General features: G+C 52.7%; 1 protein-coding gene across 6 annotated transcripts in view; it reads left to right on the forward strand.

Moving 5' to 3' along the window:
* Plekhg3 (pleckstrin homology and RhoGEF domain containing G3) overlaps positions 1-12000 on the forward strand; it is a 44805-nt gene extending 32805 nt beyond the window's left edge. For 4 of the 6 annotated variants that reach the window (XM_036205937.1, XM_036205939.1, XM_036205936.1 and 1 more), the window contains exons 13-18: positions 3988-4026; positions 4425-4453; positions 4971-5324; positions 5827-5940; positions 8835-10236; positions 10654-12000. In XM_036205937.1, the coding sequence (XP_036061830.1) occupies positions 3988-4026; positions 4425-4453; positions 4971-5324; positions 5827-5940; positions 8835-10236; positions 10654-11387 (2672 nt within the window). In that variant the 3' untranslated portion in view covers positions 11388-12000. The remainder of the gene's footprint in view (positions 1-3987; positions 4027-4424; positions 4454-4970; positions 5325-5826; positions 5941-8834; positions 10237-10653) is intronic. The other 2 variants (XM_036205940.1, XM_036205942.1) reach the window with 2 other exon arrangements.
* The last annotated feature ends 298 nt before the right edge of the window (positions 12001-12298 follow it).

Below are 12298 nucleotides of genomic sequence, written 5' to 3' on the forward strand. Positions count from 1 at the left end.
AAGAGAACGGCTTTATGGAAAAGAACCTTTTTCAGAGGGTCCTGGCCCAGGCTGGGGATCATCTGCGGCCACATAGTGGGGTGCTACTCTTTTCAGAAAACTGGGGAACACGACAGGGTGGTTGGTGGGCATCTTTGGACCATTTCCTCTCTGTGCCCGTGCTGCCCTCCACCAGACACTTCCTGGGCTCACCGGAACTGTGCGCCGGCTCAGGGGCCTGGGGATATTTGTGCATTCAGGACTTGGAGTCTCTTCTTAGCCACCCACACTTCCTTGCGTTTCTGCTCAGCCAGGAGGAGAAGCGTTTGCGCCTCAGATGCTCCTGGAGTGACAGAGTGGGAGCTGGTGGGAGGAAAATAGCTCAGACCAAGTGGCACCAAATCCAGACGGGAAATATTTACTTTGGGCCATTCCATTTTCCTCTCCTGGGTTTTCTCCCATGACGGGATTTGCTAATGTGCTCTCGGGGTTATTAGAATGAAGTGTCTGTTTAGAAAGAGAAAAACCTTGCCCTTTTCTTCTTAGCCCCGAGTGATGGCGTGGTCGGGGGTGTTTCTGTAGCTGATTTTACTTTTTTATTTTTTGGCTACACTTTTCTCTGATTTACCAGTAAGTCTGGGGCCCAGGGACAGACCCGGATTAAGCTGTGCCGGAGTCTGGAAGTGAGACCCGTGCGACAGTAGTTTAGAGCAGATGGTTTCAGATTGAGATGTTGTTTTCGGTTGGATTCACGAGCGCAGTGGGTCTTGATGGGCCCCCACCTGCAGGGTCCTTCAGCACTTGGGATTGACACCTGACCTTTGGCCTTCTAGAAGCCGGAGCCAGGTGGTCTCTGGAGAGCTGTCATGTTTGCGGTGTTTGGTATTATTCCAGGTGGCTCCTTTTTAGACTTATTTAGTTTGGTTATATAAATTTTATGGTTAAAAACCTCAAACTGGGGTCTTGTTTTGTTGGTCTCTGGCCATCTGTATTTCTCTTCCCTTCTATAATGCTCTCCCTTGCTCTCTAACGTCCCCCCCTTACCTTGCCATAGCTCAGCACTGGGAGAGTCTGGCACCTGGAAGTATTCAGGCGGCAATGGTAGTTGTTCTAGTTTCTTTTCTGGGGTTGTGATAAAATACTGTGCCCAGAATCACCTTAGGAGAGGAGAGGATTCATTCAGCTCACACTTCCAGGTCATAGTCCATCGTTGAGGGAAGTCAAGGCAGGAACTTACAGCAGACCTGTTATTGCACACATTACCTGGGACCAAGGAACTCACTTTACAGCCGAGACCCACAGCAGGAACCGTGGTGGACACTGCTTGCTAGCTGACTCAATAAGGTTCATGCTCAGATAGCTAGGGAATAGCGCCTTCCCACAGTGGGCTGGGTCCCCCTACATCAGTTAGCACTCAAGACAATCCCCGCATAGATGTGCCCACAGACCAACCCGATAAAGGCAGTTTCTCGTTTGAGACTTTCAAATGATTGTAGGCTGTAACAAGCTGACAGTTAATGCTATCTAGGACAGTAGTGGTGGTGGTTATTAATACTATGGTTTGTCATGACTTCAGCATCAGAACTTTAGCGCTGAAATAGGGATGTAGCTCAGTGCCGGGGCACTTGGCTTGCATGCTGATGCCCTGGGTTCAAGTCCTCAAAGCACACCTACACCACACACACACACACACACACACACACACACACACACACACACACACACACACACACACGCAGCTCTGGGGTACAGCTGTGTGAATGTATTTAAAGCTGTTGAGGTGTATACACAGGGGATGTGTATGGTGTGTGAATTATAGCTCAATAAAGCTGTTGTCTCTCCACCTCAAGACTTCAGCCATCCAGGATGGTCAGGAAATGAGCAAATAGGCTGAAATGTCCATGTGGCCGAGATTTTAGCCTGTGCATACTAAGAGAGTTGGGTTCTCAAAGACTCATTCAGTTTCCTGCAACATGCCCATCTTCTGGAACCTTCTAGAAGAGTTGTGATTTTTTTTTTTTTTCCCTTTTCTGGAACTGATGCTTCTTCAATGCCACCGATGGCATGTGAGCTGCCCAATGTGGTGGTGGCAGCGGCGGTGGCCCTGTGGGTTGCCATGGCGACGGCCTGCCTTTGAGGTTGTGTTCATCATGATATTTCTTCCGTACCGGCGAGGAGCGTTCATCCTCTTGCTCTAGCATGTTCTGTATAGCGGCTCCTCTTTCTCCTGTGTGGTGGAGATCAGTTGGTGGGCTTGCAAGAATTGTGTGAGAAGAAGGATTCCAATCACATGCTACAGCCTAGATGCCCAGGCTGAGTCTTGGCGGGGCTTTGGCTCCTTCTCCTAGACAGCTGTGACAGGCAGACAAGTCCATTTTGGGATTAGTTAAACCTGTCATGGCTTTTAAACTCTTAAATATTCTACTTACAAGCTTTCAACAGAGAGAATAGAATATGTCTCGCTTTGTCTCATTTTACAATCTTTAATTTTTACTGCACATGTTTCTGTGTGCGTGTCTAATGTGTGTGTGTTCAGGTGCGATGGCATTTGTGTGGAGGTCAGAGGACAACAATGGGGGTCAGTTCTTTACTTCGACCATGTGTGTCCCGGGACCACACTCAGGCTGTCTGGCTCAAGCCGCAGGTGCTTACTCTGATGAGCCCTCTCCCTCATTTTAAAATCAGCTGAGTGGGGTTTGGGGAGATAGCTCAGTTGATATTTACTTGTCACACGAGAATGAGGACATGAACTGGCTCCCCGGTGCCCACGTGAAAAGTCAGACACAGTTGTATGTGCCTCTGATTCCATTGTCAGGGAGTTAGAGGCAGGAGGATCCCCAAGGCTTTCTGGATAGTCAGTCTAGCTGATTGGTGAGCTCTAGACTTAAGCGAGAGACCCTGCCTCAAAAAAAAAATAAGGTGGGGAGCCCCTGAGGAAGAATCTGATAGTGACCTCCGGTCCTTCGCATGTATACAGATAAATGCCCATGCGTACATGAACACAAAACAACGAAAGTTCAGTTAGGCGGGAGATGGGGCTCGGTGGGTGCAGTGCTCATCTAGCATATGCGAATCCCTGGGTTCAACCCCAGCACCACATAAAACAGGTGTGCTGATGTACTCCTTGGCTACATATCAAATTTGAGGCCAGCTACATGAGACCTCGTCTTTCAGAAAAGCAAGTAGGAGTTTACTTACGTGGATGTAGATCAGGACCATGCCTATTGCATTTGTCTCAGTGTGAGGGTCAGCTTTTCTACCTCTGTAGACTTTGCTGTGACTCTAAGTTTATAGAAAATCGGGGGCAGTCCTAAGCTGTCACATTTCTACCACAGGCAGGGGGGGTAGGGGTGGCCTGAGGGCTCTGTGGAGAGGAGACAGAGTCCTCTTATCCTGCCCCTCCTATTTCAGGTCTGTCCCCAGAAAGGCTGGAGCACAACGTGATGACACCATTAGCCTAATGGTTGTGTTTTGTGTCCCCAGAGCCCGGTTATACCCTGTTGAGCAGGGCAACACTTCCCAGCAGGCAGCAAGGATTGGAGATGCCAGGCCTTAAGGGCCGTAGAAAGTCGGGTGTGACCTCTGCTTCCCGGCTTGCACGCTGTGAGGGGCTTGGTGTGGGGCATAGCTGTCGTACTGGTGTGCTGCCTGTAACCAAGATCTCTAGAGGGGCTTGAGATGGAAATGTGGCTAGTGGCTAGTTGGTCTGAAGTGGGTAGCATGGGGCCCATCCCTTGCAGATGACTCCATAACCAAGGCCTTGCCTGGCATACTAATACAAGGACTGAGCAGTTCACTGCGTGCCACAGAGGAGTAGAGGCGGCTCAGGCCCCATCTGGGGCCTCAGTGACACTGTAGAGAAAGCCTCCCTGGGGCCTAGGGTGGCTGGGGGCCAGCTAGAGTGGACTTTGGGCTGGTGGTGATGGGCCGGTGGCGCTGTGAGCTTGGGACCCAGGTCAGGTGCATCTCTTTCTTGGCCTGTGCTAACTGCTCGTTTGTGTCCTTCAGAGCCAACCAGACACCTGCTCAGGCAGCTGAATGAAAAAGGTGAGTGTGTCAGAAGCCAGGCAGGGATCCCTAGGTGGGGTGGGAAAGCAGACAGTACACTCACTGCTGGAGGGAGTGTGGCTTCAGTTCTTCACCCCTGATGTCTGCAGGGAGCCTTGGCCCCCTGCTCATACCCCATGCTCGCCCTTCCGCCCTTCCTTCGGTTGTAGTGGGAGCCCAGCAGCTTGCACAGACCTGCACTACTCTGTGCTGAGCTCCTGAGCTGTCAGCCACTCCTTTGAAAGCCAGGACTGGGTGAGGGGTTCAGGAGTGTAGGCCCCCCCCCCCCCCCGTGAGGCTTCCCCAGGGACACTGGTCTCTCTAAAGCGGCTCTGTCTCCTGTTTACTGATGTCCTCTTCCATGCTTCTCCCAACCACGTGCTTGGACCCTGGGGTAGTGTACGCAGCCAGAGCAGCAGGAATGAAGGTGAGTACAGGCCAGGGAAGAGGGGCTGGAAGGACGGAGTGTGGGTGACGCTGCCCAGATCAGTCCCTAGGGATCCTTCATATCTTCCCCCTCTAGGTACAGTCTGTGGTGCCTGCTTGGCCTGTGCCCTCTTCATTTTTCCCTCTTGGGATATATAGGCTCCTTTGGGGGATTTTATTTCCCAAAGACCTCAGCCTTCCCACATAAAATGCCCCATTCCAGGGTTGGGCATTTAGGAGTAGTTTTGTTTTTTTTTGTTTTTTGAGACAGGGTCTCTCTGTATAGCCCTGGCTGTCCTGGAACTGCCTCTGTAGACCAGGCTGGCCTCGAACTCACAGAGATCCACCTGCCTCTGGCTTCCTGAGTGCTGGGATTCAAGGCATTGTGCCACCCCCCCCCCCCAGTCCCACCCCCACCCCGGCAGGAGTAGGTTTTTATAGGAAGCCATTTGTGGCCACCTCCAGGAGGGGGGGTCGCCCACCAGGCAGGTCACAGCGGGTTCTTGTGCCCCGAACAGCATGCAGGCAGTGCTGGAGCCCTCCTGGACTTTGAGCAGCTGCCCCGTGCACGGGGCCTGCAGCCAGAGGCTGAGGGGGCTGCCCCGGAGGAGCTGGAGGAAGAGGAGGAGGTAGTGGAGGAAGATGAACATCAGCGGCAGACCTTCCCAGTCTCCCTGGAGGACTTGGCAGGGCATGAAGGCAGTGAGAAGGTGCCTGGGCCAGAGCTCCCAGGCTCAGAGGAGGAAGAGGAGGAGGAGGAGGAGAGTCTAGCAGTGGCCGAGCAGGTAGCTGACTTTGCCAGCTCCCTGCTGGCTGCCCTCCACTGCTGGCACTATCGGGCCAACGCTTTACTTTTCTCCCGGGGTGCTATGGTGAGGTGTCTCTTTGATCTCCCTTCTTCCTTGCATGCTGCCTGGCATGTGCATGTCCTTCTGAGAGTCCTTTCCTCTGTCCTCACCACCTCCCCCACCCCCCACCCCCCAGCCGTCAGCACTTCTTAACTCACTCACTGTCACGCTCTGGTGAGCCCCTGGCATGCACTGTTCCAGGACTGGGTACCCACTGGTATACTACCCACTGAGCAGGACTAACCGGGTGGGGGCAGGGGGAGAGCCAGCATCCACTGAGTGAGAAGGTCAACTCACAGTATCTGGAAGGGAAGGTGGGCTGGGCTTTCCTAAAATTGCACACTTTGCAAGGATTTCTGTGGCCCCAGGCCTGGTAGTTCAGGTTGTTTGGAATGGCTTGGGCATAGGACTGGCTCTCAGGTACTTCCTGTACCTCTCTGGGCCGGTGTGGGAGGCACTGTCCACGTTGGAATGGAATGCAGAAGGGACCAGTTCTCAGTTGTCAGCTGATGTCTGCTTGCTACAGGGGAAGAGACACAGGGAGTCTGAAGACTCTAAAAGTTGCAGGAGGCCCAGCAACCAGTCTCCAACCAGCTCGGAGAAACGCATGAGCTTCGAGTCTGTTTCTTCCCTGCCAGAGGTGAGCAGCCAGCAGATGAGAGGGAGCTCGTTCAGGGGACCTGGAGTCTAGATCTCCAGATCTACGTGCAGGTGTTTTGAGCACAGGGACGCTCCAATTCCTAGCCCTTGCCCCTTCTTCCAGAGGCCTGGGCAGCCTGGGGTGTGTGGTTTGGCAAATAGCCAGCCTGCTTCTATGAATTAAACAAAGGTGACCTTCACTGGGTCCCCTCAGACAGACTGCCTGTATAGGACATAAGCCATGCCCTGAACAGTATGCTAGGTGCCTAAATCATGCCTGTGGCCACCAGGGCAAAGGGGCAGAATGTGCATTTCCATTGGGTACCTCTTGCTTTTTCCTTGTGTGCCCCATAACTGCTCCAGATGGAAAAGAGTCTTGGGGAGGTTGGTTGGCAAGCTGCACTCCAGGCATGAGGGGGTCCGTGGACCTAACTCCTTTGCGTTCTCCAAGTTAAAAGGATAAGGTCATGAGCTAGACCCCAGGTTGAGCCTCAGCTAAGACGGAACTGAGAAGCTAGACGACCCTAGATAGGAATATAGCTGCCTACTTAAGCTGTTATGACGCCATACCTTAAGCCAAGTGCTTATAAACAATGGAAGTGTGTCATTCAGAGTAGTGAGGCTGTCGAGTCCAAGATCAAGGCACCATCAGCCAGTTCACTATCTGATGAGAATTCCCTGTCCTCACATCAAGGAAGCTTCCTTTATCCTCTTTTATGAGGTATGAGTCCGGAGCCTTATGATGTCCCTTCCTAAAGACCCTGCTTGTTTGTGCTGTCACAGTGGACAGTGAGTTCCAGCAGGCGTTTTCTGGGATACCACTGAAGATTCAGACCATGGCGATTGTACCGTCTAGGAATGATAGAATGTGGTGGGCCCTATGTGGGACTTAAATCATCTAGAATCTGGTCACATGTGTTTCTGTTTGTGCTACTAGACCATTACATTTTCTAGTAACCATGTTAAGAAATAAAAAGAAGCCAGGCGGTGGTGGTGCATGCCTTTAATCCCAGCACTCAGGGAGGCAGAGGCAGGTGGATCTCTGTGAGTTCGAGGCCAGCCTGGTCTACAGAGTGAGTTTCCAAGACAGCCAGAGCTGTTACACAGGGAAACCCTGCCTCAAAAAACCACTCCCCCACCACCACCAAAAAAAAGAAAAGAAAAGAAAAGAAAAGGAAAAGAAAAGAAAAGGAAGGAAGGAAGGAAGGAAGGAAGGAAGGAAGGAAGGAAGGAAGCTGGGCAGGATGGTACATGCCTATAATCTTAGTACCCAGGAAGCAGAGGCAATAAGATTTAACGTTTTAAGGCTAGCCTCAGATACATAGCAAGTGTAGGCCATAGTGGGCCGAGAACCTGTCTCAAAAGAAAAGGGGGAAAAAGTGAAATTAATTTTAATGTCTTATTTTATATGTAGCCTAACAAATAATTTTATTATTTATATTATCATAATTTCTAATTATTTATGTTTATAATAATTTTTGCCAAAGTAAAATTACTGATACATTCTATGCTTTATATAAAGCCTTCAAAATCTAGATGTATCTTACCCTCCCAACAGGTGTTGGTTTGGGCCTCATCTCAGATGTCCAGCTAGAATGGCTGATGGCCACTGTGGTGGGCAGGGCAGGTCTAGATCATGAGTGCACCTCTGCAGATTACGGAGTTGGGTCTGGTACTTCTGAATTTTGTGTCTGTACTGATCTTCTCCCAGAGGACTGCTCTGGGAAGCTGCCCGTGCCAGCAGTTCCAATGACCAGGTGGTCAGGAGGGAGTTCTCCTGTTTGCTTTCTCCTTGCCCATCTGTTGGGCATATGCAGCAAGGCTGGGCTCTCAGGTGCCAAGACAGGTTGGCTGACAGAAGCCCAATTCTTTGCCCTCGCCTTTATTTATCTACCTATCTATTTATTTATTTTTGGTTTTATCGAGAAAGGGTTTCTCTGTGTAGTTTTGGTGCCTGTCCTGGATCTTGCTCTATAGACCAGACTGGCCTCGAACTCACAGAGATCCACCTGGCTCTGCCTTCCCGGTGCTGGGATTAAAGGCGTGCACCACCACCGCTCGGCCACCTTTCATTTTTAATTGAGAGAAAAAGTGGGGGCGGGGGACACGAGCCAGGAAGAGAGAAATAGAGAGTTTTACAAGTATAAGTGCTGTTTAAGTGCCGGTGTGGTTATATGGAGGTCAGTGAACATAACTTGGAAGTTGGGTGGGTCTCTCTTTCTACTCTGGGATTTGGGGATTGAGCTCACCTCCAACAATGATCTAGCACATGGTTGAATTGCCCTCTGGCCACTGGCCCCATGGATTCTTTGGTCCCTTGGGGAAGTTGGGGTATACATTCATAGTTTTGTTTTTTTTTTTTCGAGACAGGGTTTCTCTGTGTAGCTTTGCGCCTTTTTCCTGGAACTCACTCGGTAGCCCAGGCTGGCCTCGAACTCACAGAGATCCGCCTGCCTCTGCCTCCCGAGTGCTGGGATTAAAGGCATGTGCCACCACCGCCGGGCATACATTCGTAGTTGCTCATTCCTGGTTTGAATCCTAGAATCCCAAGCTGCCTTGACCCAGATTCCCAGTGGCCGTGGAATCTCCAAGATACTTCTCGGCTCTGTGGGGCCACTGGGAATCTGGGTTAGTGTCTGGCAATGTTTTGTATCTCCACATTGTGCCTGTAGTTTCCATGCAGGCTGCCACTGAGAGATGCTGCCTCCCTTCTTCATTTCTAGGGTTTTAAAGAAATAAGTGGACCTGTTGTCCTACTGTTGAGTCCTGCTCATTCTGATTATCCTAAGCTGCAGGACCTCTATCTAGCCTGAGAGCAGGCTCTGCCATCATGTCCCCCAAACATCATGAAGGATCACCACCCCCACCCGTAATGTATTCTCTGTTGCATCCCAGGTTGAGACAGATCCTGAGCCCGGGGCCGAGCAGGAGGACTTTACTGCCTTGGAAGGTCCCAGTACTGAGATGCCTTCAGACCCAGAATCTCCAGAAGCTCTGGAAACACAGCTTCATGGCCCCAAGGGGCTGCTGGGGGTAGACGACCCGGTTGATGCGGTGAACTTTGTGGAGTCAGAGGGCACCGAGGACCTTAAGGCCCTGAGTAGTGAGGAGGAGGAAGAGGAGGGATCCACCCAGGAGCCCGAGAGCCTCCTGCCACCCTCAGTGCTAGACCAGGCCAGTGTCATTGCTGAGCGGTTCTCCCGGCGGAGCAGCCTGGCAATGGAGGACGGCAAGTCCAGTGGTCTTGGGACACCACGGCTTATCAGCCGGAGCAGCAGTGTGCTCAGCCTGGAGGGCAGTGAGAAGGGCCTAGCCCGCTGGGGCAGCACTGGGGACTCCCTCAGCAACCCCCCCACCCCTGAAGTGGTCATCAATGTAGACATGGTCACGGACGATGGCCCTTCTGTCAATGGGACAGAATCCTCAAATGTAGGCTCAGGCTGCCCTACAGAACCGGACAGATCTTCCTGCAAGAAAAAGGAATCAGCGTTGTCCACCAGAGACCGGCAGTTACTGGACAAAATTAAGAACTACTATGAAAATGCAGAGCACCATGATGCGGGCTTCAGCATCCGTCGGCGGGAGAGCCTCTCCTACATCCCTAAAGGACTGGTGCGTAGCTCCGTGTCCAGGTTCAACAGCCTTCCCAAGCCAGATTCAGAGCCAGCAGCTCCGGCTGGGTACAAGAGGCCAGGGAGTTCTCGGCCAGCCTCATGGGCCTTGTTTGACCTCCCAGGACCCAGCCAGTCAGGCACAGGGGACCTAGCTCCTGTCACAGAGGCTGAGTTCCGCCCATCTTCAGAAATTGTGAAGATATGGGAGAGAATGGAGTCTTTGGAGAGGAGTCCACGAACAGGGCCGGGCCAGAGCCAGACCAATGGCTTTGAGCTACAAGAGCCGCTGTTCATCTTGGAGGAACATGAGTTGGGGGCCATCACTGAGGAGTCTGCCGTTGCCTCTCCTGAAAGCGCCTCCCCCACTGAGCAGCCCAACCCTGCCCACCTGGCCCGGGAGCTGAAGCAGCTGGTGAAAGAGCTGAGCAGTGGTGTCCCGGGGGAGCTGGTGACCCCACTGCATCCCCGTATTGTGCAGCTCTCTCATGTGATGGACAGCCATATGAGTGAGCGTGTCAAGAACAAGGTCTACCAGCTGGCCCGCCAGTACAGCCTCCGAATTAAGAACATCAAGGCAGCTAGGCCACCTCTGCAGTGGGATAAAACAGCTCCTGACAGGGATGAGCAGATCCCCGCCATCTCTGGCCTGCCGGAAGAAGCCAGAGAGTTGTCAGGGGACAAAGGTATGATGGGATGGAAGGCTTAGGGGTAGAAAAACCAATTAGAATCCAGTGTTTTGGAGAGGGTGGTGCGGGGGAATAACCTCTAAAGAGACCATGCCGTGAGAGGGCTGGACCCCAGGCACCACGTGGTATACAGTGAGCCTTGGCAAGCGGTTTTACACTCTGAGACCCGTCCTGTACTCCTGATAGAAGCCCCAGGCTTCCGCCAACCCCCTCCCCAGCTCTTGGAGTTGAGCAGAGAGAGCTTGGAGGAATGGCCAGGGGCTCATTCCTTACCAAGGTGAGAGCAGAGGGTAAAATGGGCTTTCTTTCTGCACACTCCAGCCTTCACATGCAGCTGAAGCTAGTTCCCATCTCTCCCTTCCTGGTTCCATCTTCCTTCACCGTGGTTCACACTTTCTCTCTCTCTCTTCCCAGCCAGGAGGAGGCCTGTGCTATCCCTCCTCAGCTATGAGCAGCTGATGACTCAGGAGCACGGCACCTCCAAGTCGTCCTCTGCTGCGGAGACCTCCCCACGCCGATTCTCCCTCAGCCCTTCTGCACTCAGCCCAAGAACCACCTCCCCCGGGTCCCGGCCCTCCACTCGGAGCCCCCTCAGCCCCTATGACACTGAGACCTTCAACTGGCCTGATGTCCGAGAGCTCTGCTCCAAGTATACGTCCCACGACAAGGCTGCCCAAGCTGAGAGCAGCTGGCCACGCGGCCTGCTGGTCAACCGGAGCCACTCCTTGCCTGAGAACATAGTCGAGCCTCCTGTGTCTGGCAAGGTGGGCCGCTCCTGCAGCCTGAACACTAAGAGGTGCCAGGGCAGTGGGGAGGCCTCCCAGCCTCCACCTCCCGAATCTCCTCCCCAAAGCAGGCTGAATGGAGATGAATCCCTGTATATCACCGCAGACCTTACCCTGGAGAACAACCAGCGAGTGGTTGTCATGGAGAAGGGGCCCCATCCTGGCTCCACTGTGGGGCTGGAGGATGGGGGCAGGAAGGAACCAAGTTCACTCGGAGCTTTGAAGGGACAGAGCCAAGGTTCTGAGGAGGCTGCAGAGTACCAGCCCAAGGAAGAAGGTCCCAAGGACCCAGCAGACACAAACAAGCAGGGTAGAGTGAGGAACCTGAGGGAGAAATTCCAAGCCTTGAACTCAGTGGGTTGACCGACTCCTGCAGGAGAGAACAGCCACGTTGGGGACTGGCATGCTTCCAAACCAAGCCTGGCTCACTACGGCTGTTCCTCCATTCTTCTGGAAGAGTGCTGTGGGGAACATGTGTGAACTCACCTGCTACCTGTGCTGACACGCCCTCACCTCCCCAGGGAGGTCCTACGATAACTTTCCTTAGGCCAAGATGAGCCAATTAACTTGTAAATACTTCTCTGATAAGAAGCCAAATCTTTTATTTAAGCTGACTCTGCCCAGAGCAAGCACGGTCCTGGCTTCCCTTACTGGCTGGCCACTGCCTGGCTGAGGACCCAAGGGGAGAGAGAACTAGGAAGCAGCCTGGACAGGCTTTGCTCTTTAACTGCCTTGTCTTAGGACCTAGGCAGGAATGAGACCAATAATTTATTGCTTTCAATCCTGTGGTGTATATGTGTGTGTGTGTATGTGTGTGTGTGTGTGTGTGTGTGTGTGTGTGTGTCCTGTAAAGAACGTGATGGACTTAGTTCAGGTACTCTTGAAGGTTGTCTTGCTGACCCCGTGGCTGTTGCTGATGTACACACATTTCATTCTTTGCCAATGGGGCAATAACCACTTCTGACCGTCCAACCAACCTGTGTGTGGCCTCCTTCCTGGGCACCACTGTGGGGAGGATTATTCATGGGTCAGGGGACATGGGATGCTCACTCAATGTCCAGGCACAGGAAAACAGCAGGAGACACCAGGGCGTTCACAGGTCCCGTCGGGTACAGACTGGGAGGTAGGAACTTTGTCCTCGGCCATGTCTGCCTCTGTGTACTGCTCTGTCCACGCACAGCCTAGTGTCCATTCTGGGGTGGGAATCCTACGTGCGAGCCTTAGCTCTTCTCCCAAAGACAAAGTTGTCTGCTTGTAGAGGGCTGGGAATGTGC

Source organism: Onychomys torridus, chromosome 14, assembly GCF_903995425.1.
Source record: "Onychomys torridus chromosome 14, mOncTor1.1, whole genome shotgun sequence".
NCBI lineage: Eukaryota > Metazoa > Chordata > Mammalia > Rodentia > Cricetidae > Onychomys > Onychomys torridus.